Here is a 24203-nt window from a genome sequence, read left to right as displayed (position 1 = left end):
CCAGCAAGAGGAACAGACAGTGAGCCTGTCTCTCAATAATAATACAGTGTGTGATCTACTGTCCCAGCCTGAGGAACACACAGTGAGCCTGTATCTAAATAATAATAATACAGTGCGTGATCTCCTGTACTAGCCTGAGGAACAGACAGCGAGCCTGTCTCTCAATAATGATAACCTAGTGTGGAATGTCCTGTCCCAGTCTGAAGAACAAACAGTGAGCATGTCCCTCAGTAATAATAGAACAGTGTGTGATCTCCAGTCCCAGCAGGAGGAACAGACAGTGAGTCTGTATCTCAATAATAATAATACAGTGTGTGATCTCCTGTCCAAGCCTGGGGAACACTGAGGCTGTCTCTCAATAATAATAATACAGTGTGTGATTTCCTGTCCCAGCCTGGGGAACAGTGAACCAGATACTCAATAATAATAATACAGTGTGTGATCTCCTGTCTCAGCCTGGGGAACACTGAGCCTGTCTCTCAATACTAATTATACAGTGTGTCATTTCCTGCCCCAGTCAGAGGAACAGACAGTGAGCCCGTCTCTCAGTAATAATAATACAGTGTGTGATCTCCTTTCCCAACCTGAGGAACAGACAGGAGTGAGCCAGTCTCTCAATAATAATAAAGCAGATTATGATCTGCTGTCCCAGCCTAAGGAACAGTCAGGAAAGAGCAGATCTCTCTATAATAATAATACAGTTTGTGATCTCCTGTCCCAGCCTGAGGAACAGACAGTGAGCCTGTCTCTCAATAATCATTGCGCCTCCTGTCCCAGCCTGGGGAACAGTGAGCTTGTCTCTCAATAATAGTAATAATACAGTTTGAACTCCTGTCCCAGCCTGAGGAACAGTGAGCCTGTCTCTCAATAATAAAAATACAATGTGTGATCTCCTGTCCCAGCCTGGGGAACACTGAGGCTTTCTCTCAATACTAATAATACAGTGTGTGATATCCTACCCTAGCCTGAGGAACAGACAGTGAGCCTGTCTCTCAATAATAATAATAGAGTGTGTGATTTCCTGTCCCAGCCTGAGGAACAGACTGTGAGCCTCTCTCAATAATAATAATCCAGTGTGTTATCTCCTGTTCAAGCCCAAGCGAAGACACAGTGAGCCTATCTGTCAATAATAATAATACAGTGTGTGATCTCCTGTCCCAGCCTGAGAAACAGACAATGAGCCTGTCTCTCAATAATAATAATACAGCGTGTGATCTCCTGTCCCAGCCTGAGGAACAGACAGTGAGCCTGCCTCTTAATAACAAGCCAATGTGTGATCTCCTGTCCCAGCCTGAGGAACAGAGAGTGAGCCTGTGTCTCAATAATAATAATACAATGTGTGATCTCCTGTCCCATTCTGAGGAACAGACAGTGAGCCTGCCTCTTAATAACAAGCCAATGTGTGATCTCCTGTCCCAGCCTGAGGAACAGACAGTGAGCCTGTCTCTCAATAATAATACAGTGTGTGATCCTCTGTCCCAGCCTGAGGAACAGACAGTGAGCCTGTCTCTCAATAATAATAATACAATGTGTGATCTCCTGTCCCATTCTGAGGAACAGACAGTCAGCCTATCTGTCAATAATAATAATACAATATGTGATGTCCTGTCTCAGCCTGTGGAACAGAGAGTAAGCCTGTCTCTCAATAATAATAATACAGTGTGTGATCTCCTGTCCCAGCCTAGGGAACAGTGAGCCAGACTCTCAGTAATAATAATACAGTGTGATCTACTGTCCCAGCATGAGGAACAGTGAGCCTGTCTCTCAATAATAATAATACAGTATGTGACCAACTGTCCCAGACTGAGGAAAAGACAGTGAGTCTGTCTTTCAATAATAATAATAATACAGTGTGAATTCCTGTCTCAGCTTGTGGAACATACAGTGAGCCTGTCTCTCTATAATAATAATATAATGTATGACCTCCTGTCCCAGCCTGGGGAATATACAGTGAGCCTGTCTCACTATAATAATAATACAGTGTCTGATCTCCTGCCCCAGCCTGAGGAACAATAAGCCTGTCAATCAATAATAATACAGTATGTGATGTCCTGTCTCCGCCTGAGGAACAGAGAGTAAGCCTGTCTCTCAATAGTAATAATTCAGTGTGGGATCTCCTGTCCCAGTCTGATGAACAGACAGTGAGCCTCTCTCTCAATAATTATAATACAGTGTGTGATCTCCTGTCCCAGCCTGAGGAACAAACAGTGAGCCTGTCTCAAAATAATAATAATACAGTTTGGGATCTCCTGTCCCAGCCTTGGGAACAGTGTACCAGACTCTCAATAATATTAATAATAATAATACAATGTGATCTACTGTCCCAGATTGAGGAACAGACATTGAGCCTGTCTCAATAATAATACTGTGTGTGACCATCTGTCCCAGACCGAGGAAAAGACAGTGAGTCTGTCTCTAAATAATTATAATAATACAGTGTGGGATCTCCTGTCCCAGCCTGGGGAACAGACAGTGAGTTTGTCTCTCAATAATAATACAGTGTTATCTCCTGTCCCAGCCTGGGGAACAGACAGTGAGCCTGTCTCTCAATAATAATAATACAGTGTGTGATCTCCTGTCCCAGACTGAGGAACAGACAGTGAGACTGTCTCTCAATAATTATAATAATACTGTGTGAGCTCCTGACCCAGCCTGGGGAACATACAGTGAGCCTGTCTCTCTATAATAATAATTCAGTGTGGGATCTCCTGTCCAACTCTGAGGAACAGACAATGAGCCTGTCTCTAAATAATAATAATACAGTGTGGGATCTCCTGTCCCAGCCTGAGGTACAGACAGTGAGCCTGTCTCTCAATAATAATATAGTGTGTGACCACCTTCTGTGGTCTGTTTCAAATCCGCCCGCGATGAGACACCGAGGAGAAATGAAGAGCCCCAGTCGCGCTAGAAAATCACCCGGGAAAGAGACTTTCAATGTAGGAAAAAAAAGTCGCTAGTAACAGACATAATATGTTTGTTTTGTTTTTTTAATCGCTGCGATGTGAGACTAAGCTCATACGACTAAGAGTTGCCCCCTTTGTCTAGATCTGGTAACCTGCTCGTCGCTGGTGGGCCAGATCGTGTCCCCCGTCACTACACTGGGGCATTAAGACCCACACAGACTGCAGGGTGAGTGCCCCCTGCTGGCCCCACTGAGAGGTCGAATCCCACCTCCTCCGCTCTCTGCGAAAAGCAGTATCTTCAGGCCCTGACATCCCACCCCTGCCACTCTCTGCGTAAATAAGTATCGTCAGGCCCTGACATCCCACCCCTGCCACTCCCTGCGTAAAGAAGTGTCGTATGGCCCTGACATCACACCCCCACCACTCTCTGCGGAAAGCACTGTCGTATAGCCCTGACACCCAACCCTCCACTCTCTGCATTAAGCACTGTCGTATAGCCCTGACACCCACCCCTCCACTCTTTGAATAAAGCAGTGTCGTCAGGCCCTGACATTCCACCCCCGCCACTCTCTGTGTAAAGTAGTGTCATATGGCCCTGACACCAATCCCTCCACTCTCTGCATAAAGCAGTGTCTTATGGCCCTGAAACCCTCCCCTCCACTCTCTACATAAAGCAGTGTTGTCAAGCCCTGACATCCCTCCCCCGCCACTCTCTGTGTAAAGCACTGTCGTATGGCCCTGACATCACACCCCCACCACTAACTGTGTAAAGTAGCATCGTCAGGCCCTGACATCCCACCCCTGCCACTCCCTGCGTAAAGAAGTGTCGTATGGCCCTGACATCACACCCCCACCACTCTCTGCCGAAAGCACTGTCGTATAGCCCTGACATCCCACCCCTCCACTCTCTGCATAAAGCAGTGTCGTCAAGCCCTGACATCCCACCCCCACCACTCTCTGTGTAAAGCAGTGTCATATGGCCCTGACATCCTAGCCCCACAACTCTCTGTGTAAAGCACTGTCGTATAGCCTTGACACCCACCTCTCCACTCTCTGTGTAAAGCAGTGTCATCTAGCCCTGACATCCCACCCCCTCCACTCTCTGAATAAAGAAGTGTCGTATGGCCCTGACACCCACCCCTCCATTCTCTGCATAAAGCAGTGTCGTCAGGCCCTGACATCCCACCCCTCCACTCTCTGCGTAATGCGGTATCGTCAGGCCTTGACATCCAACCCCCGCCACTCTCTGCGTAAAGCAGACATGTTACAGACATTTACAACAAAGACATATTATAAAATATTGACATATACTGTAGGCGGCTGGAGCATTATTGGGAGACAGACTCACTGTTCCTCAGGCTGTGACAGGAGATCACATACTGGGCTCCCAGATCAACTGAGTTCCCTCCTCCCTCTCCCAGTAGGATTGGGACCCGTTGTGATTCTGGCAGGTGTGGGAACTCTGGGATTAGATTTCTGAATTTCGGGAAGAATGTTTCTCTAATCCCAGAGTATCTGTCACAGTGCAGTAGGAAGTGCACCTCTGTCTCTATTTCTCCCCGCTGGCAGTGGGAGCACAGCCTGTCCTCTCTGGGCAGCCAGGTCTGCCTGTGTCGCCCAGTTTCTATGGCCAGGTTGTGGTCACTGAGCCTGTAATTCGTCAGGGTCTGTTTCTGTTTGTTATTTTTTATTTTGGTCAAATATTCAGCTAGTGTGTATTGTCTATTTAAGGTTCTGTAGCATTCCAGTTTATGTTGTGTTTGTGTGTGTGTGTCCCAGTGTGTGAGATATTGCTGTTTGATCTGTGCTGTGATGTGGTTGAGTCTGGGTTGTGGTGCTCTAGCACTGCTGTCCTGAGGCTGGTTAGTGTCAGTGTCACTCACTGCGAGTGTGATTTCAGCAGAGTCTCTGTACTCTTGGGACACTTGACTCACCTGTCTCTCTCTTTCTCTCCCTGTGCTGTCCCTCTCCTGCCCCCTCTCTCCCTCCTCGGACTCCAGCTGGAGGAGGTCCAATCACCACCTCCTGTGAGACAGAAGAAAAATAAGGTGGGTAATGCTCTGATCCTCTCTTTACTCCTGTCCAGTGTCCAGTCAGTGTCCAGTCAGTGTGTCTGTATGAACCCCTCTCTCTCTCAGTGCAGTGTTCATGTACTGGAGTGTCCAGTCAGTGTGTCTGTATCAACCCCTCTCTCTCTCTCAGTGCAGTGTTCATGTCCTGGAGTGTCCAGTCCGACTCTTAACGTGACTCTCCTGTCTCTGCTGCCCTGAGCTGTGTGTCGGTGGAGACAGATGATCAGGACGAGCCGATGGAGGCGGCGGAGACCGTGGGTCAGGAGAGGAAGAGCGAGGGAGAGGAGGAGCAGGCTGCCGGGAAGGACAAGAAGAGGAAGAGGAGGTGCAGGTGAGCAGACAGGGGGGCGCCGCTTGGTCGTGTCTGTGATTCAAGGAGGAGTCTCCTCTTGCTGTTTGATGTCATGGTGACGTCTGTGTCTGTGTCCCTCACACCTGCAATAACAATATTCTTTCCAGGTTCCTTTCCTGGTTCTGTGCCAGCTAAGATCTGGACTGGACTAGACTGGAATGGACTGGAGCTGAGGGACGCCAGACTGGACTGCACTGAAGCTGAGGGACGCCAGACTGGACTGGACTGGAGCCTAGGGACACCAGACTGGACTGGACCGGAGCTGAGAGACACCAGACTGGACTGCACCGGAGCTGAGAGACACCAGACTGGACTGGACTGGAGCTGAGGGACCCCAGACTGTGCTGGACTGAAGCTGAGGGACCCCAGTCTGGACTGAAGCTGAGGGACCCCAGTCTGTGCTGGACCGAAGCTGAGGGGCCCCATTCTGGACTGGACTGAAGCTGAGGGACCCCAGACCCCAGTCTGGACTGAAACTTGTAATTTTTGTTCTTTTGTTAAGCATCAATAAAAAATTTTTTAAAAAAATCTGTTTAGCTTTTGGTTTTTTCCCTCCCCCCCCCCCAAAGTTGCTGCTGGGAGAGGTGTGAGTGGGGCCAGCAGGGGGCGCTCTCACCCTGCAGTCTGTGTGGGTCCTGATGCCCCAGTATAGTGACGGGGGACACTGGACTGTAAACAGGCGCCGTCCTTCGGATGAGACGTCAAACCAAGGTCCTGACTCTCTGTGCTCGTTAACAATCCCGGGGTGTTTCTGGAGAAGAGTAGGGGTGTTACCCCAGTATCCTGGCCTGATTCCCCCCCTGGTCTTGACCCATCATGGCCTCCTTATCACCCCCCTCTCTGAACTGGCTCCATCCCTCTGCTCTCCTCCCCACTGAGAGCTGCTGTGTGCTGAGCGGACTGGAGCATCATCCAGGTAGGGGCTGCACACTGGGGGGGCTGGAGGGGATCCCCCTGACCTGGGAGGAGCTCTGAGTGGAGAGTCCAGACTTATTAATTATTATTATTATTCGTGCTGCACTGGGCTTCAGTCCTGGCAGTGAGAGGGGGACTCTGTGATCAGTACAGACACTTATGACTGTATAATAATACACGATAGAAATGGAAAACAGGGTAGCGCTGTAGTCCCTTCGAAACGTTTTGAACTGCCAGAAGAAGTTTTCACAACCCGGACTCGTGAAGGTACAGGTCTTCTCCCATCGTCCGGAGCAAGGTGTATGGTGTCCTGGTGATTTCTCCCGTTTTGAACGGAGTTTAATGTCTTGTTTCTACTTTATTAGAGAGAGGCACTGAACATCCTGTGATGGACTGGTGTCCTGTCCAGGGTGTGTGAGTGTGTGTGTGTCCTGTGATGGACTGCTGTCCTGTCCAGGGTGTGTGAGTGTGTGTGTCCTGTGATGGACTGCTGTCCTGTCCAGGGTGTGTGAGTGTGTGTGTGTCCTGTGATGGACTGCTGTCCTGTCCAGGGTGTGTGAGTGTGTGTGTCCTGTGAAGGACTGGTGTCCTGTCCAGGGTGTGTGTGTGTCCTGTGATGGACTGGTGGATCACAATATTAATTCTCCTCCTTGATTCCCTCCTTCATCGCCAGAGTGAAAGCGGGACACGGCAGTAAAAGCTCAGCCCTGCGGGTGGTGGTCCTCTCGGCCACACGGGGGCGCTCTGGCTCCACGGGGGGGGGGGGGGGTTATGTTCAAGTCCCCCTGGGAATCGCACCGACGCGGCGGAGTTTGTGAACGTCCCAGACACCAAGAAAACGAGAGAGAGAAAAAAGGTCGTTTTTGGGGTTCAAGAAGCAACCCCGAGATTCAGGGAGTTTCCCCGCTGAGCTTACTCTGCCGAAAACACGCAGGTTTTATTTTTTTCCCGTGTCCCCCCTCACACAGGCCGTTTCTGTAGCGTGAAGTTGTGTTTTTTTGCGCGGCGGTCGGTGAGGGGCGAAATTGTATTTATTTTTTTACCACGGTCTGAAACAGAAACGGCCGTGTGGTGTTGTAGAGAGGTCGACGTGCCTGGTTTTCCTCGTCTCCGAAGCCTGTTTTTTTTGGGGGGGGGGTTGTGAGGTCCCACGCAGCGCTCGGAAAAGAAAATGCCGTCTCTTTTCCCCGCAGGACGGGGGGGGGGAACCTGTGTTTTTTGGACGTGGCGTGGCCCGAAATTTCCACCCTTGGCCGCTAGAGGGGGGTGGAGGTTGGTCTTTCTTTGACTTGGGGGTCGGGGGGGGTGCTAATTTCACTGAACCAAACCCCACGGAAACCCGTGTTGGACGTGGGGGTGCTGAATGCGCCCTCGACGTGATTTTGTCTTTAAATTCAAGTGCAGCTTTTGTAACCCTTGGGCCGGAAAAAGCTGGACCCGTTTCCCCTGCCTGTCCGAGGTGGCGACTACCGGGGTCGTACAGGGACACCCGGCTGGCCGCTGAGAGTTGGAAAAATAAAATGTCCACCTAAAAAAAAAACAACCGCGAAAAATATCGGCCATTTTTGTTTCGCGGCCGAGCCGTGAGCGCGTCGGGGGCGACATCACGGGGGCGTCACAATGAGCCGCCTGACGTCACAGAGCGGCGGAATCTAGCGGGGGGCGACGCCGGAGCCCCGTGAGCTCAGAGGAGTGAAGGGAGAGGAGGAGGAAAGGACTATATAGCGCTTTCTAAACACGTGTTTCTTCCAAAAAAGATTCGCGGGTTACTTCGACTTCAAACAAATAATAGTTTCAGCTTCAGATTCACTCTGAAGAATCCCTGTGAAATCGGTAAGTCAGTTAAAAATGCCGCTGTCGAGAAATAACAAAATAAGTTGAGAAATAAGTTGTTGTTTTTTTCCCGTTACTCCACTCTGATGGGTGTGATCGTGCTGTAAAAAGATATTGAGAGGAGGTGCACCTCTACACAGAGAGTGGTGGGGGTGGGGAACAAGCTGCCCAGCCCTGTGGTTGAAGCCGATACCCTGGCTTCTCTCCAGACACAGCTGGGTGAGCTCCTCCAGTCAGGACAGGAGGGTCTACTGTACACAGAGGGGGGCGGGGGTGGGGAACAAAGCCGATACCCTGGCTTCTCTCCAGACACAGCTGGGTGAGCTCCTCCAGTCAGGACAGGAGGCTCTACTGTACACAGAGAGTAGCGGGAGTGTGGAACAAAGCTGATACCCTGGCTCCTCTCCAGACACAGCTGGGTGAGCTCCTCCAGTCAGGACAGGAGGCTCTACTGTACACAGAGGGGGGCGGGGGTAGGGAACAAGTCGCCCAGCTGTGTGGCTCCGCCCCCTCCCCTCCCCTCTGTGACTCTGCTTGTCTCGGCAGGACGATGGACCGACAGAGATGCCGCACGGCCGTGCGCGGTCGCAGCAGGACCCGGGCCCAGCGAGGCGTCGTAAGTCCACCCCTCCCGCCCGCCGTCCAGCGTCCAGCGTCCAGCCCTCCTCCAACTGGCCTCTCCGCCCCCAGCAGCGCTCGCTGTATTATAATAATAATAATAAACTTCACTGATAGAGCACCTTTCACACACATAGCAGCGCAAAGCGCTTGACAGACCAGGTCTCACGGTAACACCTCCAGACGAGGAGAGACACTTCCAGTGGTGATCTTGACTGAGGACACGCCTCGGCTCAAGAGACAGGGTCGCGGGTCCGAGGAACACCAAGCTGCAGGTCCATTATGGCCTTCTGAGAGCACAGATTGCCTCTGGACGTCCCAGACTCTTCCTGAACACACTGTAAAGACTCATCTGTCCAGACTTTCACTGGACACACTGTAGAGACTCACCTGTCCAGACTCTTACTGGACACATTGTACACACTCACCTGTCCAGACTCTTACTGAACACACTGTACACACTCACATGTCCACACTCTCACTGGACACACTGTAGAGACTCACCTGTCCACACTCTTACTGGACACACTGTCCAGACTCTTACTGGACACACTGTACACACTCGCCTGTCCACACTCTTACTGGACACACTGTCCAGACTCTTACTGGACACACTGTACACACTCGCCTGTCCAGACTCTCACTGGACACACTGTACACACTCACCTGTCCAGACTTTCACTGGACACACTGTAGAGACTCACCTGTCCAGACTCTTACTGGACACACTGTACACACTCACCTGTCCAGACTCTTACTGGACACACTGTACACACTCACCTGTCCACACTCTCACTGGACACACTGTAGAGACTCACCTGTCCACACTCTCACTGGACACACTGTAGAGACTCACCTGTCCACACTCTTACTGGACACACTGTCCAGACTCTTACTGGACACACTGTACACACTCGCCTGTCCACACTCTTACTGGACACACTGTCCAGACTCTTACTGGACACACTGTACACACTCGCCTGTCCAGACTCTCACTGGACACACTGTACACACTCACCTGTCCAGACTCTCACTGGACACACTTTCCAGACTCTTACTGGACACACTGTAGAGACTCACCTGTCCAGACTCTTACTGGACACACTGTAGAGACTCACCTGTCCAGACTCTTACTGGATACACTGTACACACTCACCTGTCCAGACTCTTACTGGACACACTGTCCACACTCACCTGTCCACACTCTTACTGGACACACTGTCCACACTCTTACTGGACACACTGTACACACTCGCCTGTCCACACTCTTACTGGACACACGGTCCAGACTCTTACTGGACACACTGTCCACACTCACCTGTCCACACTCTCACTGGACACACTGTCCACACTCACCTGTCCAGACTCTTACTTAACACACTGTACACACTCACCTGTCCACACTCTCACTGGACACACTGTAGAGACTGCTCAAGGCCCCTAGTCTCGACACGACTGGGCTGGACTATTTGGTCAGAGCTGTCTCGGAGATGGGCTGTTTGGCGTCTTCACAGGTCACACCGGTCAGGCCGAACCCGGACTGGCAGCGGGAGAGATCCCGGCCCAAGTCCCGGTGCTTTTCCGTAAGTCTGACCGGGTCGCCTTCCGCGAGACTGGACCGGCCGCCCTGTGGTGGGCCCGGTGCCCCACATCTACCCTACAGCTCCCCCACTGACCCCTAAACTCCCGATACCCTACAGCTCCCCCCACTGACCCCTAAACTCCCGATACCCTACAGCTCCCCACACTGACCCCTAAACTCCCGATACCCTACAGCTCCCCACACTGACCCCTAAACTCCCGATACCCTACAGCTCCCCCCACTGACCCCTAAACTCCCGATACCCTACAGCTCCCCACACTGACCCCTAAACTCCCGATACCCTACAGCTCCCCACTCTGACCCCCACAGTCCTGATGGCCGAGAGGTCTCTGCTTGCTGTAGTGATTGAGTGAGCTCTGTGGACCTAACCTCTGTCTTGTGTCCTCGTTTTCAGCGTCTCCTAGTGGTCCGTCATTTCACCAGAGCTGAAGGTGAGATCTGGGGAGGAGACAGAGCACCCCCTAACACCCCTGAGCTAGGTTACAGGGTAAGACAGCTTCTTACTGTTGGACACACCTGTCCACACTCTTTCTGGACACACTGGACACACTCGCCTGTCCGGACTCTTACTGGACACACTGTACACACCCACCTGTCCAGACTCTTACTGGACACACTGTACAGAACCACCTGTCCAGACTCTCACTGGACACACTGTCCACACTCACCTGTCTGGGCTCTTATTGGACACACTGTACACACCCACCTGTCCAGACTCTCACTGGACACACTGTCCACACTCACCTGTCTGGGCTCTTATTGGACACACTGTCCACACTCACCTGTCTGGGCTCTTATTGGACACACTGTCCACACTCACCTGTCCAGACTCTTACTGGACACACTGTACACACTCACCTGTCCAGGCGTAGTCTCTGCTCCTCATCCCCCCTGCGTTGTGTCTCCCTCTCTCCCCGCTGGACAGAATCCCGTGGTGTCTTCGTGTTTCCCCGAGCTCGTCCAGAAGCTGGAGAGGGCGGCCGAGCTGCAGCTGGAGCTCCCGGGGTCGCCCGGCTCGTCGCGCTCGGGCTCGCCCAGCTCGTTCCGCTTGGTTTCCCCCCCCCTCCTCGCCCGAGAGCCCCCTCCGCTCCCCGCCCCCGGCCCCCCCCTCCGGCCCCCTCAGGCCCCTGCCCGCCCCGCCCCGCTGCCCCCCCTTAATCCCCGCCATGCCCCTCGAGCCCCCCCTGCTGCCCGGGGCGGTGCCCCTGCCCCTGCCCCCGCCCGTCCTGCCCCCCATCGCCCGCCCGGCCCCGCCAGGCCCCGCCTGGGGCTCCCCAGTGCGGAGGGCAAGGAGAGAGGCTGAGATGTTTGTCGAGACAAGTGGGGCAGAGTCTGTCCGTCTGTCCGTCTGTCTGTCCATCTGTCCTTCTGTCCGTCTATCCTTCAGTCCATCTGTCCCTCTGTCCATCTGTCCCTCTGTCCGTCTGTTCTTTTCTCTGTCCATCTGTCCATCTGTCTTTCTGTCCTTTTCTCTGCCTTTCTGTCCATCAGTCCATCTATCCTTTTTTCTGTCTTTTTGTCCGTCTGTACTTCTCTCTTTCTGTCTTTCTGTCCTTCTGTCTGAGTCTCTCCATGTCTCCCTGCTCTCTGTCTGTCCTGCGTTGTCCCAGCTGGGTCTCTCTCCCTGTGTCTCTCCTTGTGTCTCCCTGCTCTCTGTCTGTCCTGCGTTGTCCCAGCTGGGCCTGTCTCCCTGTGTCTCTCCGTGTGTCTCCCTGCTCTCTGTCTGTCCTGCGTTGTCCCAGCTGGGTCTCTCTCCCTGTGTCTCTCCGTGTGTCTCCCTGCTCTCTGTCTGTCCTGCGTTGTCCCAGCTGGGCCTGTCTCCCTGTGTCTCTCCGTGTGTCTCCCTGCTCTCTGTCTGTCCTGCGTTGTCCCAGCTGGGTCTCTCTCCCTGTGTCTCTCCGTGTGTCTCCCTGCCTGTCTCTCTGTCTGTCCTGCGTTGTCCCAGCTGTGTCTCCCTCCCTCCTCTCTCTCTCCGTGTGTCTCCCTGCTCTCTGTCTGTCCTGCGTTATCCCAAATGGGTCTCTCTCCCTGTGTCTCTCCTTGTGTCTCCCTGCTCTCTGTCTGTCCTGCGTTGTCCCAGCTGGGCCTGACTCCCTGTGTCTCTCCGTGTGTCTCCCTGCTCTCTGTCTGTCCTGCGTTGTCCCAGCTGGGTCTCTCTCCCTGTGTCTCTCCGTGTGTCTCCCTGTCTGTCTCTCTGTCTGTCCTGCGTTGTCCCAGCTGGGCCTGTCTCCTCTGCTCTCTGCCTTCAGCTCTGTTCGCCGATGTCCCGCCAGCCCGTCACTCTCTCAGCCTGTCTCTTGACTTGCAGGAGGAAGAGGAGGTGGAGACAGCTCTTCCGGCAGGAGAGAGGAAGGAGGTCAGTGCTGGTCCCACCCTGCCCCCTGTCCTGTCTGTGGTGGAGTTTTGCCGTCTTGTCTGTCCCTGGGTCTCAGTGTCTCTCTCTCTTTCAGCCCTGTCTGTCAGTGTCTCTCTCGGCCTGCTGTCTGCCTGTCCCTGCCTCTCTGTCTCTCTCTCTTTCAGCCCTGTCTGTCAGTGTCTCTCTCCTCCTCCTCTCTGTCCTCAGTGTGTCTCTCTCCTCCTCTCTGTCCTGGAGTGTCCAGTCAGTGTGTCTGTATCAACCCCTCTCTCTCTCAGTGCAGTGTTCATGTACTGGAGTGTCCAGTCCGACTCTTAACGTGACTCTCCTGTCTCTGCTTCGGAAGCGCCGATGCGTCTTTTTGAAGTCCCTGAGCTGCGTGTCAGTGGAGACAGAAGATCAGGACGAGCCGATGGGGGCGGCGGAGACCCTAGCTCAGGAGAGGAAGAGCGAGGGAGAGGAGGAGCAGGCTGCCGGGAAGGACAAGAAGAGGAAGAGGAGGTGCAGGTGAGCAGACAGGGGGGCGCCGCCCGGTCGTGTCTGTGATTCAAGGAGGAGTCTCCTCTTGCTGTTTGATGTCATGGTGACGTCTGTGTCTGTGTCCCTCACACCTGCAATAACAATATTCTTTCCAGGTTCCTTTCCTGGTTCTGTGCCTGCTAAGATCTAGACTGGACTGGACTGGACTGAATTGGACTGGACCGGAGCTGAGGGACACCAGACGACTGGACTGCAGCCTAGGGACACCACACTGGACTGGACCGGAGCTGAGAGACACCAGACTGGACCGAAGCTGAGGGACCCCAGACTGTGCTGGACCCAAGCTGAGGGACCCCAGACTGGACTGGACAGGAGCTGAGGGACACCAGACTGTGCTGGACCGAAGCTGAGGGACCCCAGTCTGGACTGAAGCTGAGAGACCCCAGACTGTGCTGGACCGAAGCTGAGGGACCCCAGTCTATGCTGGACCGAAGCTGAGGGACCCCAGTCTGTGCTGGGCCGAAGCTGAGGGACACCAGACTGTGCTGGACCGAAGCTGAGGGACCCCAGACTGGACAGCACTGGAGCTGAGGGACACCAGACTGGACTGGACAGGAGCTGAGGGGCCCCAGACTGGACTAGACTGGAGCTGAGAGGCCCCAGACTGGACTGGACCAAAGCTGAGGGACCTCAGGCTGTGCTGTACCGAAGCTGAGGGACCCCAGACTGTGCTGGACCGAAGCTTAGGGACCCCAGTCTGGACCAAAGCTGAGGGACCCCAGTCTGTGCTGGACCGAAGCTGAGGGACCCCAGACTGGACCGAAGCTGAGGGACCCCAGTCTGTGCTGGACCGAAGCTGAGGGACCCCAGACTGTGCTGGACTGAAGCTGAGGGGCCCCAGACTGGTCTGGACTGAAGCTGAGGGGCCCCAGACTGGACTGTTAAGCATCAATAAATTTTTTTTTAAAAAAATCTGTTTAGCTTTTGTTTTTTTCCCTCCCCCCCCCCCCTAAGGTTGCTGCTGGGAGAGGTGTGAGTGGGGCCAGCAGGGGGCGCTCTCACCCTGCGGTCTGTGTGGGTCCTGATGCCCCAGTATAGTGACGGGGGACACTGGACTGTAAACAGGCGCCGTCCTTCGGATGAGACGTAAAACCGAGGTCATGACTCTCTGTGCTCATTAACAATCCCGGGGTGTTTCTGGAGAAGAGTAGGGGTGTTACCCCAGTATCCTGGCCTGATTCCCTCCCTGGTCTTGACCCATCATGGCCTCCTTATCACCCCCCTCTCTGAACTGGCTCCATCCCTCTGCTCTCCTCCCCACTGAGAGCTGCTGTGTGCTGAGCGGACTGGAGCATCATCCAGGTAGGGGCTGCACACTGGGGGGGCTGGAGGGGATCCCCCTGACCTGGGAGGAGCTCTGAGTGGAGAGTCCAGACTTATTAATTATTATTATTATTCGTGCTGCACTGGGCTTCAGTCCTGGCAGTGAGAGGGGGACTCTGTGATCAGTACAGATACTTATGACTGTCTAATAATACACGATACAAATGGAAAACAGGGTAGCGCTGTAGTCCCTTCGTAACGTTTTGAACTGCCAGAAGAAGTTTTCACAACCCGGACTTGTGAAGGTACAGGTCTTCTCCCTTCGTCCGGAGTAAGGTGAGAGGTCACCCCCTCGGGGCGCAGTATCCCCGATGCACCCCCCCACCACCACCCAGAACGACACACACTTCTGTGACGATTGGGAGACCCCGGTTCGACCAGCCCCTGCGGTGGAGGAAACGACCCGCTGGAGAGAACACGCAGACTCCACACAGAAGGGTCACTTCGGCATTTATTCTAACAGCAAAACAACACCAGAGAGAAACGGTCTCCGAAAGATAAGCGCACACCGGGAAAAACACGACGGGGTCATTACAAATGGGAATAGGAGTCCTTTTTTCTTTTCCGGACGTCAGTTGTATCGTGTCCTGGTGATTTCTCCCGTTTCGAACGGAGTTTAACGTCGCGTTTCTACTTTATTAGAGAGAGGCACTGAACTTTGGGGAACGTGACATCCACCCAGTATTACTAGTAGGTTGATAAATATAAATGTTCTTTTTCCCCCCGTATGTTACCTCGCGAAATATAACGATGGCCAACTCCTTAAGTCGAAATTTAAACCCTTCTCACGCTACAAGACAGTCCGTCAACATCGCCGCGGCCCGAAGCGCGACCTTCGGTATGACGTTGGCGGAGAAGGGGGTAGGGTAAGTACGTCACAGCCGGGGGAAGCCCCTATCACGTGAGAGGGGTGCGGCGGGCGACGAACCCCCGGGGGCGAAGAGAAGTTGATTTGCGTGGGGTGTGGAAACACTACACGACCGGGCAAGCGAGCCGTTTTTTTTTTTTTTTCCAGAACATCAGAACAACCGCAGAGATAACCATCGATCCACCTCCAGACGTTTCCTTTTTTGTCCTCTTTGGCCTCCAAAATAAAAAAAAAGGAGTTGTTCCACACCCCTGCCACCCTCTGTGTACAGTAGAGCCCCCTGTACTGACTGGAGGAGCTCACCCAGCTGTGTCTGGAGAGAAGCCGGGGTATCGGCTTCAACCACAGGGCTGGGCCGCTTGTTCCCCACCCCCACCCCCTTCTGTGTACAGAAGAGCCTCCTGTCCTGACTCCAGTAGGAAAGGTCACCTGGAGGCAACACACCGGCTTCTTTTAACAGATCACCTCGGGAATCGGGAACAACGGAGCTGTGTGCGGCCGTCTGTACGGAGGGGTTCAGCGCGGGGGGGCTCCGGGCTCGGGTCTGGACCCGGGGGGGGGGGGACTGTCTGTGTGGAGTCTGCATGTTCTCCCTGTGTTCTCCGGGTCCAAAGACAGGCTTTTGGGCTAATTGGCTTCTGGGAAAACTGGCCCTGGTGTGTGTGTGTCCTGTGATGGAGTGCTGTCCTGTCCAGGGTGTGTGAGTGTGTGTGTCCTGTGATGGACTGCTGTCCTGTCCAGGGTGTGTGAGTGAGTGTGTTTTTGTCATGTGATGGACTGGTTCCTGTCCAGGGTGTGTGAGTGTGTGTGTCTGAGTGTCCTGTGAGGGACTGGTGTCCTATCCAGGTTCTGTGTGTGTGTCCTGTGAGGGACTGGTTCCTGTTCAGGGTGTGTGAGTGTGTGTGTGTGTCCTGTGAGTGACTGGTGTCCTGTCCAGGGTGTGTGAGTGTGTGTGTGTCCTGTGATGGACTGGTGTCCTATCTAGGGTGTGTGTATGTTCTGTGATGGACTGGTGTCCTGTCCAGGGTGTGTGAGTGAGTGAGTGTGTGTCCTGTGATGGACTGGTGTCCTGTCCAGGGTGTGTGAGTGTGTGTGTCTGTGTGTCCTGTGATGGACAGATGGTACCAAGCCTGGACACCCATGAGACACTGGCTTCCTCAGAAGACTCTCACGGAGGGCACACTGTCCCTAACCCGGGTCCAGAAGAAACTACAGTGATCTATAATTCCTGCGCCTCGGAAGGGTTTATGACGTCTATGTCCGGCGCCCGCGCCCGTGGACCGGCGGTTTGGCGTCGCGCTCCGCAGCTCGAGCTTCGGTGCGAGGCAGGGCGGGAGGGAGTCGATGTGGCCTCGGCGCCATCTTTGCTGGTGAGTCAATTGTGACCGTTGCGGTACAATAAACCATCAATAAACCTTTTCCCACCCCGTCCAGTATTTCTGTCGCGGCCCACGTCCCTTACAATCGACAAACTATAAAAAAAACAGTAGCCCTTCGCAACATTACACGCCATTTTTTTTATTTTAAACGTCCGCTAGATACGCAGGTGGCTCGATACCTGTCTTATCCTCGCCGGCGTCTTTATACCGGCAAGTGAATTTTATTTGGGGTCCCTCAGAATTGTGACAGAAATGTCAGTGAACCACAATAAAAAACGAAACTTTTTTTTAAAGGCGGTGAATGGATTTTCTGAGTAACCGTGTAGCGACTAACGTAAGGAAAAAAAAGTTGTCTTTCCCTACGAAGATGTTTTGGTACAGGACTTTCTTTAAATATCAGTTGTGCATAGCGTTTTACAAAAAGTTGATGATGATCTTGGAGATAATTGCAAAGGAAAATTGAGATAACTACCAAAACATTACGTGTGAAACGACAGGACAGAACTTTGAACCCACAAAGAAACAAAGGTATGAAATATTGCCTCGTCATGGGGGGTTGATAATTGTAGTAAGTGTTCCTAATTTTCGTAAAGAAATGTATATTATGGGAGTCACACGTGAGATTTAGTGTATATACGTTTCATATTGTGCATATATACGGGGTTAAAAAGTGGAATGAGTATGATTATAAACTCGTGTGTCCTAAAATCTGATAATTTTTGAACAAGCTTTGATTAGACAGGTGAAAAACAACATCAGATCCTTTTTTTTAATATATTCTCACGTCTGAATATCAGCTTCTCCCCTCTGGCCAACATTTCAGGGCTCCCAGGTGTAGATCCCAAATTGAAACAAATATTAATTTGTTACCCAGTTAAACAGTTAATAGAAGTGAGTGACCAGGGTAAATAAAGGTGGGTCAATGTAAACTGTTTATTCTGGACCAGACTTCGTCATGTGTGATATGTCATGACTTCTTATATTAAGTTTTAGCTTTATATTTAGTTCTACATGTGTAATAGATGCGATGTGTGTCCATAAAAAGGTTTCTCCAGGGGAAAATCAAGTTGGTTTTAAAACCATGTTTCCTTTTTAGGGTACGTTTGCATTCCAAGTGTGGGGTTTTTGCCTTTTTGTATTTTTGCTGAGACAAGTTGCCTTTCTTATACGCGGAGGGATCTGCTCGTGAGATGTCCGCTTGGTCCATTTCTGAGCTCAGTATAAGGTGTAGAAAGCATGACTGTCATCATAACCCGCCTCTCACCCAGGTGTGGAATAATGTTGTGACTATTGCTTCAGCAATAACATGCTGATTGCATGTTTCTAGATGGGTATAACAGAGATCTCAACTACTGAGGGGCCTTATTAATAAAGTCTCCACAGCCGAAGCGCTGTGTCTCTTTTCAGCTGGCGATAAACCTTTCCTCGATCCTTTGCGGACTTGTAAAACTGTTCATGATCAGAATAAAAAACGCTCACGCTAATACACAAGCACCCGTGTCTCGCCAAAGCTGACAAATAAACAGACGGACAAGCCGCACTGCACGTGTGAACAGGGGAATGAGCGAGCGAGCGGGGGTAGGGCGCCTCCTGCGCTTAAAAGCTTACAGCACCTGGTATTCCCAGGCGGTCTCCCATCCAAGTACTAACCAGGCCCATCCCTGTTTAGCTTCCGAGATCAGGCGTGCTCAAGGGGGTGTGGCCATAAGCGAGAGCAAGTCTCGCTGGCACCCTTCTTATTGAGAGGACAGCTCTGTCACCTCTTTTACGACGCTGCTTTTTTTCCCTTGCGTTTTTCTCTTCTTCCCACGTTCTCTCTCTTCACTGCCTTCGTCCCCGCTCTATTTCACTTCAGCCTTTCACTCTTGCTTCCTTCCAATGAGGACGGAGCTGCGGGAGAAAGGGCGCTATAGAGGATCGCTGTGGAGTGCTGCTGCTGTGCTTTGACATCTGAGCTCTGTGGAAAACGATCTCAATACAATTCTGAAAAACGCGACTCTCCGAACGCCAGCCGAACAAGTCTCCACAGCCGAAGCGCTGTGTCTCTTTTCAGCTGGCGATAAACCTTTCCTCGATCCTTTGCGGACTTGTAAAACTGTTCATGATCAGAATAAAAAACGCACACGCTAATACACAAGTACCCGTGTCTCGCCAAAGCTGACAAAGAAACAGACGGACAAGCCGCACTGCACGTATGAACAGGGGAATGAGCGAGCGAGCGGGGATAGGGCGCCTCCTGCGCTTAAAAGCTTACAGCACCTGGTATTCCCAGGGGGTCTCCCATCCAAGTACTAAGCAGGCCCATCCCTGTTTAGCTTCCAAGATCAGACAAGATCAGGCGTGCTCAAGGGGGTGTGGCCATAAGCAAGAGCAAGGCTCGCTGGCACCCTTCTTATTGAGAGGACAGCTCCGTCACCTCTTTTACGAGGTGACGGAGCTTTTTTTCCCTTGCGTTTTTCTCTTTTTCCCACGTTCTCTCTCTTCACTGCCTCGTCCCCACTCTATTTCACTTCAGCCTTTCACTCTTGCTTTCTTCCAATGATGATGGAGCTGCGGGAGAAAGGGCGCTATAGAGGATCGCTGTGGAGAGCTGCTGCTGTGCTTTGACATCTGAGCTCTAAATCTGGAAATCTAATAAGTAAATTGATTCTTAAAATGTAGAGAGCTTTGCAAAAAAATATATTGGGGCTTTTAGATAATATATTTCAAGGATGTAATTGCTGTGCTTAAGTACGTGCAGAATTTTAGAAAACAGTGCGTCAACAAAGTACACTGTTTAGGTTACTTTAGAAGACAATGTACCAAAACAATATATGCTGTCTGGGTCGTTAGAATTAGCTGAAACTAACTGATAAGCTTTCAATAACATATCTATTGCTTCTTCTTTCGCTTTTTGATGTAATCTGTTTTCTCTTAGGGATAGGGGAAGTTTTAGAAGGGACAAAGCGCTGAGCTTTTTTACAGCGCAACGTCTTATGAAAACCCTGTACTGCTTGTAACAAATTGAGTCTCTGGTTGCACTTTGCGAAGTGGCAGCAGGGCTCCCAATATTGCAATATTGAAATAAAGACCTTACTCAGGTGAGAACTCTCTTGTGGCTTCCTTGATAGTTATATTTCCATGACACCGGTTTTAATGTCTGTAGATTGTATCTTATTTTTATTTTTTGTTTTGTTTCATGTTCATATTATGTGTTTTCACCCAGTTGACTCCAGTTAATAACAGTTCACCCAGTTAATAGCCACTTTTTATGCGCGAAAAACGGGTAATCTTTCTATCTCGTGATCAGCTTAGTATCTTTCTGTAAGTTTTTTTCTTCTTAATTAAACGTTTAAAATACATGAATTTCATAAAGACAACACACGTTTCGTACAGAAAAAAATCATATTCTGTTCTCTTCCTGCAATGTATAACAGATCAGCAGGTCTTATTTTCCCAATTGCTTTTTTCCACTGTATTTATCATATTGGCTAGCCGATGTCCTCTCTTAGCTAGGTAATGTTACTTGTGGATGTGCTTCTGCGTTGCGTAGAAGCACATGTATCCATAGAAAGTGTATTATACTACTATTTGAGCTACAGTACATAAAAATAATTATATCGTTATTAATTTCTTTAGGTACGTGATTCCATATTATATTCCCTATTAATCAAATTCTAAAAGTATGCTTTTGTTTACTCCGATAACGAGCACATTCACAGAAAATGTTAATATCTTATGACTTTTCACAAAGTATATAAACTTAAGATGGTCAGAAGGAGCATGTAAAATCGTTTCCGAAACGTGGTAAAATCTTACTACATGTAAGACTTTGATGCTTAAAATGTTTAGGAAGAAAGTGGAATACTGGTGTGTATTTTTTCTTTAAACTACCAATACCAGCCATATACAGTTTACACTATATGTTTATGTTCCTAAATTTATATAGTTTATGGTGGTGTATCGCGGTTGTAGAGGTTTGATGGGTTTACTGAGACAATTATTAATTGTAGCAGTAATCACGAGGTTGTTCGTTGTGGCTTTTAGGAAATCAATCGTCAGAACAAATAACAACGCACACACACGGGTTCAATACACGAGATACATTTATTCATATAAATTGTGCACCAAACATATACTAGTCTGTCTGGATACAAGCAGCAGACCTTACTGTGAGGGTTATCAATATACAAGGTATATAATCTCGAAGAGATGCCAACACAAAGAGATACACAACAGAGAATATATGTCAATATATATCGTTCGGTTACCAAATCGCTAATCAGTGTTATTACCCACTGTTACTCTAAACTCGGAAGTAAATACATTACTCATGAATTAAATTGATAACAACTTGTGTTGAGGTACAATTGAATTCTCGAGACACAATGTAGAACATGGGGTTTACTTATCCACTGTGTATGGATTTGGAATCTCCCGGCACGAACACCAAACCAGCTGACAGGCTCTGTTGCAGCCTCTGTTCCAGCGGTTGTCCAATGGGCGTTGTCCTGGCGTTCTCTGGCTACCGGCCAACCAGTTGAGGTACAGCTCGGAGTAGGACGGGCGGAGGAATCTGACTGCGGCGCGCAGGGCAGTCGTTGCTCCGAGGAGATCTACCAGCAGTCCAGCTGGCTAGTAGAAAGTCTCTATGCACAGAGTGTGACCGCGAGTCCTCACAAGTCACTCTTTTGCCTGGGAAGAAGCTGGTTCGTTCCTGGTCCAGCGCTGCTTCTGAATAAGCTATTCAGGTTGTCGACGAGGGTCCAACTGTAGGCTGCCGTTGATCAAGCGGATCATTCACGTTGGTAGAATTCTGAGTACGTATGGGATCCTCGGCCTCGCGCTTAGAACAAGTCCAAGTCCCTTTGCAGACAACAGCAGTTGTCACGTGATTGTCTCTGAGGATGCGCGAAAATGGCCAAGGAGAGCCCCGATCTGAGCTTGCGCTCCCTTTTTGACCAAGACATAGATGTGTGCTGATTGGTTGAGAGTTTGGCAGGCATTAGAGACCCACGTGGTATTACCACGCCCTGCCAGTCCCTGATTGGTTGGTCAAGGTGAGATATGACTCACTTACTCTTGACACTTAGGAATGCAGTCCAGATGTCCATTCGGCACTCCCTAGACAGATAGGCACCAATGGATGACCATTGATCATGATAGCCAGGCTAAGCTAAGTGCATCCCCATCTGGGAGCTGTCCATTATCAAAAGAAAACATCTTAAATCAACCTGCATGAATACTTTCTCTGTGGCTGCACCACAAAGATGGAGGGTGAGATGGGGCCTCATTTAGGACAGAATACCACTGCCTAATTCTGTCTTATTAACAAGCATTGCCGCTACAACGGCATCTCTCCTGTCAAACGTCCTCCTGACGTGTTTGACAGGATCTGGGCCGTGGTGAACAGTGGGAAAGACGCCCTGTGGAGAGTGAGGAACATGGGGCTGTTCAAAGGCATCGAGGTCCCAGTCAAGGCAGCAGGTAGCCTGGCCCTGTTCATCACCCGAGAGAACTATTACCTCAGAGATCTGTGGAGAGAAGGGAGGGAGGAAGCAGAAAATCTGTGGGAAATTGAGAGCATAGGTCAATATCTCAAGAAACTGTGAAAAACATTATCATGTTTAAGTAAAGAATGTGATTTGCACCAGAAAAAAATAAATTGTTGCTATATAACTGGTACCGTGTCAAAATGTAATGAGATGTGATTATATATACTGTTTTAAGTATGTATATTAATGTAAAGCTTTCTAATTTGTGATGTCCTGTATTTTTTTGTGAAAAGAAAATAAAGTTCTTAAAAAATCGATTCACCCAGGGCGAGGCTCGGCCATTGCACTCCGGCTGTGCTGACCCCTGCGAATTCCCCAAATATGGGAATCTCGACTGCATAATTTCTGGTAGTGGGGGACTGCGTTCGCGCTCTCTCCTGATGTGCTTGGTCCAATATCAGATACGGGAGAGTTAGGACACCACGAGCTGCGATAGGATCCCAGTTCGAAAGGAGTCGATGCCACTGCTGGTTCCCGGTTTCTTTTAGTTAGAAGTCCGGAGAAGCATTTCAAGCTGGTTACACTACTCCTTCCGGACATTCATTCCCTTTTCAAAGTCAGTCGTTTTGCTGTTGTCTGCATTATTTAGGCTGATTATCGAGGTTAGCCTTTATTTGGTCATGGGGGCCTCGGTACTGTATGCTAATTCTCAAGACAGTTTCACCCGTTTTCTGATTGCTACGTTCTGTACCAGTGCAGACATGTCAAACAGTGAATGGCTGTACCTCTATTGTATCCGTGCTCAATGAATGAAATCAGTAATAAATGAATATATGTATAGTTATACGAAAAACAAGTGGTTTATCGACTCATCTTCATTTGCAGATTTAGAGGCAGCTTCGATATTTGGGGGAGGCGTAAAACATGGTGCTGATCTTTGGAAAGCAGGAGGCAAAACTGACACGTTCTCATACAAGGAGCTGAAACCAGGCCACCTGGGTGAAGATCAGGTATCGTAACCGCTAGACCATATGGGAGCATACAGCCATGTTGTGCGTGCGTCATGTAAGCAAACTGTAATTGCTGCCTTCATGACCTGCTTGATGGAGAAAACACACAAGAGAGTTGGCACTCAGAGTGTCGAAGGGTTGATGTATACTAGGGCTCAGTTGAAATGCAGCGTCAGGACTTTTCCGACTAGTGTCACACAAAGAGAGTACATCCTTTCCTACTGGCTGTGTATGTCTCGGTAACTCGCTGTGATCGTATAGTGCTCAGAATTTGTGTTGTGGCCGCAACAACCCCGGTTCGAATCCGCATACTGGCAGAATAGGAGGAGTACTGCCTGACTGGATCGTTGATGAACGACAGAGGCCACTCCGACCTCTTCTTGGTTTTCTTCAATGACTTACTAAGGATCTTCTTCACATTCGCCCATGCAGGGGAAGCCAGTTACAACAAAGCAAACGCAGGAAAGTGCATTTCAAGCAGAGACCAGGAGGGACTTGTTTACACCGAGAGTGGTCGGAGAATGGAACAATGCGCCCAGCCCTGTTGCTGGAGCCGATTCTTGATGAGATCTTGGGCTCACTAAGAGGCCCCCGCTGGATGCTAATCTTTTTGTTGTTCTTGCAGGTCCTGCGCTGCTTTTGAGCCGACAGAGCTCGTCCTGGTCTGTCGGCACAGCCCAATTGCAAATGATCGGCTCCACATACAGAAGGAACGTGCGTTTGGTACAAGAGTGCACGAAGGCACCGGAAATACATTGGGAACAAATGACCGGTCGTTCAAGACCTCTGTGAAGTACAGGAGCGTGCAAAACGAGCCTGCTTCCACCCGGTCTCGAACCGGGGACCTTTCGCGTGTTAGGCGAACGTGATAGCCGCTACACTACGGAAACCTGCAGGGACCGCTGCTGGTGTCTTGCTTGCGTTTCGGGCTGAGAAAGGGACGCGTCACTTTAGGCA

The 24203-nt window shown here is 50.7% G+C and overlaps 1 protein-coding gene, 1 non-coding gene and 2 pseudogenes across 2 annotated transcripts; 2 read left to right on the top strand and 2 right to left on the bottom strand.

Moving 5' to 3' along the window:
* Window positions 1-7548: 7548 nt before the first annotated feature.
* Window positions 7549-14031, top strand: LOC148668894 (uncharacterized). The gene is made up of 7 exons (XM_088632618.1): window positions 7549-8075; window positions 8622-8691; window positions 10208-10276; window positions 10691-10783; window positions 11222-12652; window positions 12999-13159; window positions 13288-14031. Exons 2-5 carry the CDS (start codon window positions 8626-8628, stop codon window positions 11597-11599), a joined length of 606 nt encoding a protein of 201 aa, XP_088488744.1. The 5' UTR covers window positions 7549-8075; window positions 8622-8625; the 3' UTR covers window positions 11600-12652; window positions 12999-13159; window positions 13288-14031.
* A 4332-nt stretch (window positions 14032-18363) lies between these two features.
* On the bottom strand, window positions 18364-18472 carry LOC148668893 (5S ribosomal RNA; annotated as a pseudogene).
* Window positions 18473-19009: 537 nt separating this feature from the next.
* On the bottom strand, window positions 19010-19128 carry LOC148668892 (5S ribosomal RNA; annotated as a pseudogene).
* Window positions 19129-22511: 3383 nt separating this feature from the next.
* Window positions 22512-22676, top strand: LOC148668891 (U1 spliceosomal RNA). The gene has a single exon (XR_015938387.1). It is a non-coding gene; the product is annotated as a U1 spliceosomal RNA (small nuclear RNA).
* Window positions 22677-24203: the final 1527 nt, after the last annotated feature.

This window comes from Lepisosteus platostomus, chromosome 5 (genome assembly GCF_059453375.1).
Source record: "Lepisosteus platostomus isolate fLepPlt1 chromosome 5, fLepPlt1.hap1, whole genome shotgun sequence".
NCBI classification, from domain to species: Eukaryota; Metazoa; Chordata; class Actinopteri; order Semionotiformes; family Lepisosteidae; genus Lepisosteus; species Lepisosteus platostomus.
Note: the sequence above shows the minus strand (reverse complement) of the source record. Positions and strands in the feature narration are given on the sequence as shown.

Coding starts and splice junctions, on each gene's coding strand:
- LOC148668894 (XM_088632618.1), top strand. CDS start 8,626: ATGGACCGACAGAGATGCCGCACGGCCGTGCGCGGTCGCAGCAGGACC. Junction 10,277..10,690: donor CCAAGTCCCGGTGCTTTTCC/GTAAGTCTGACC, acceptor CCTCGTTTTCAG/CGTCTCCTAGTGGTCCGTCA. Junction 10,784..11,221: donor CCCCTGAGCTAGGTTACAGG/GTAAGACAGCTT, acceptor CCCGCTGGACAG/AATCCCGTGGTGTCTTCGTG.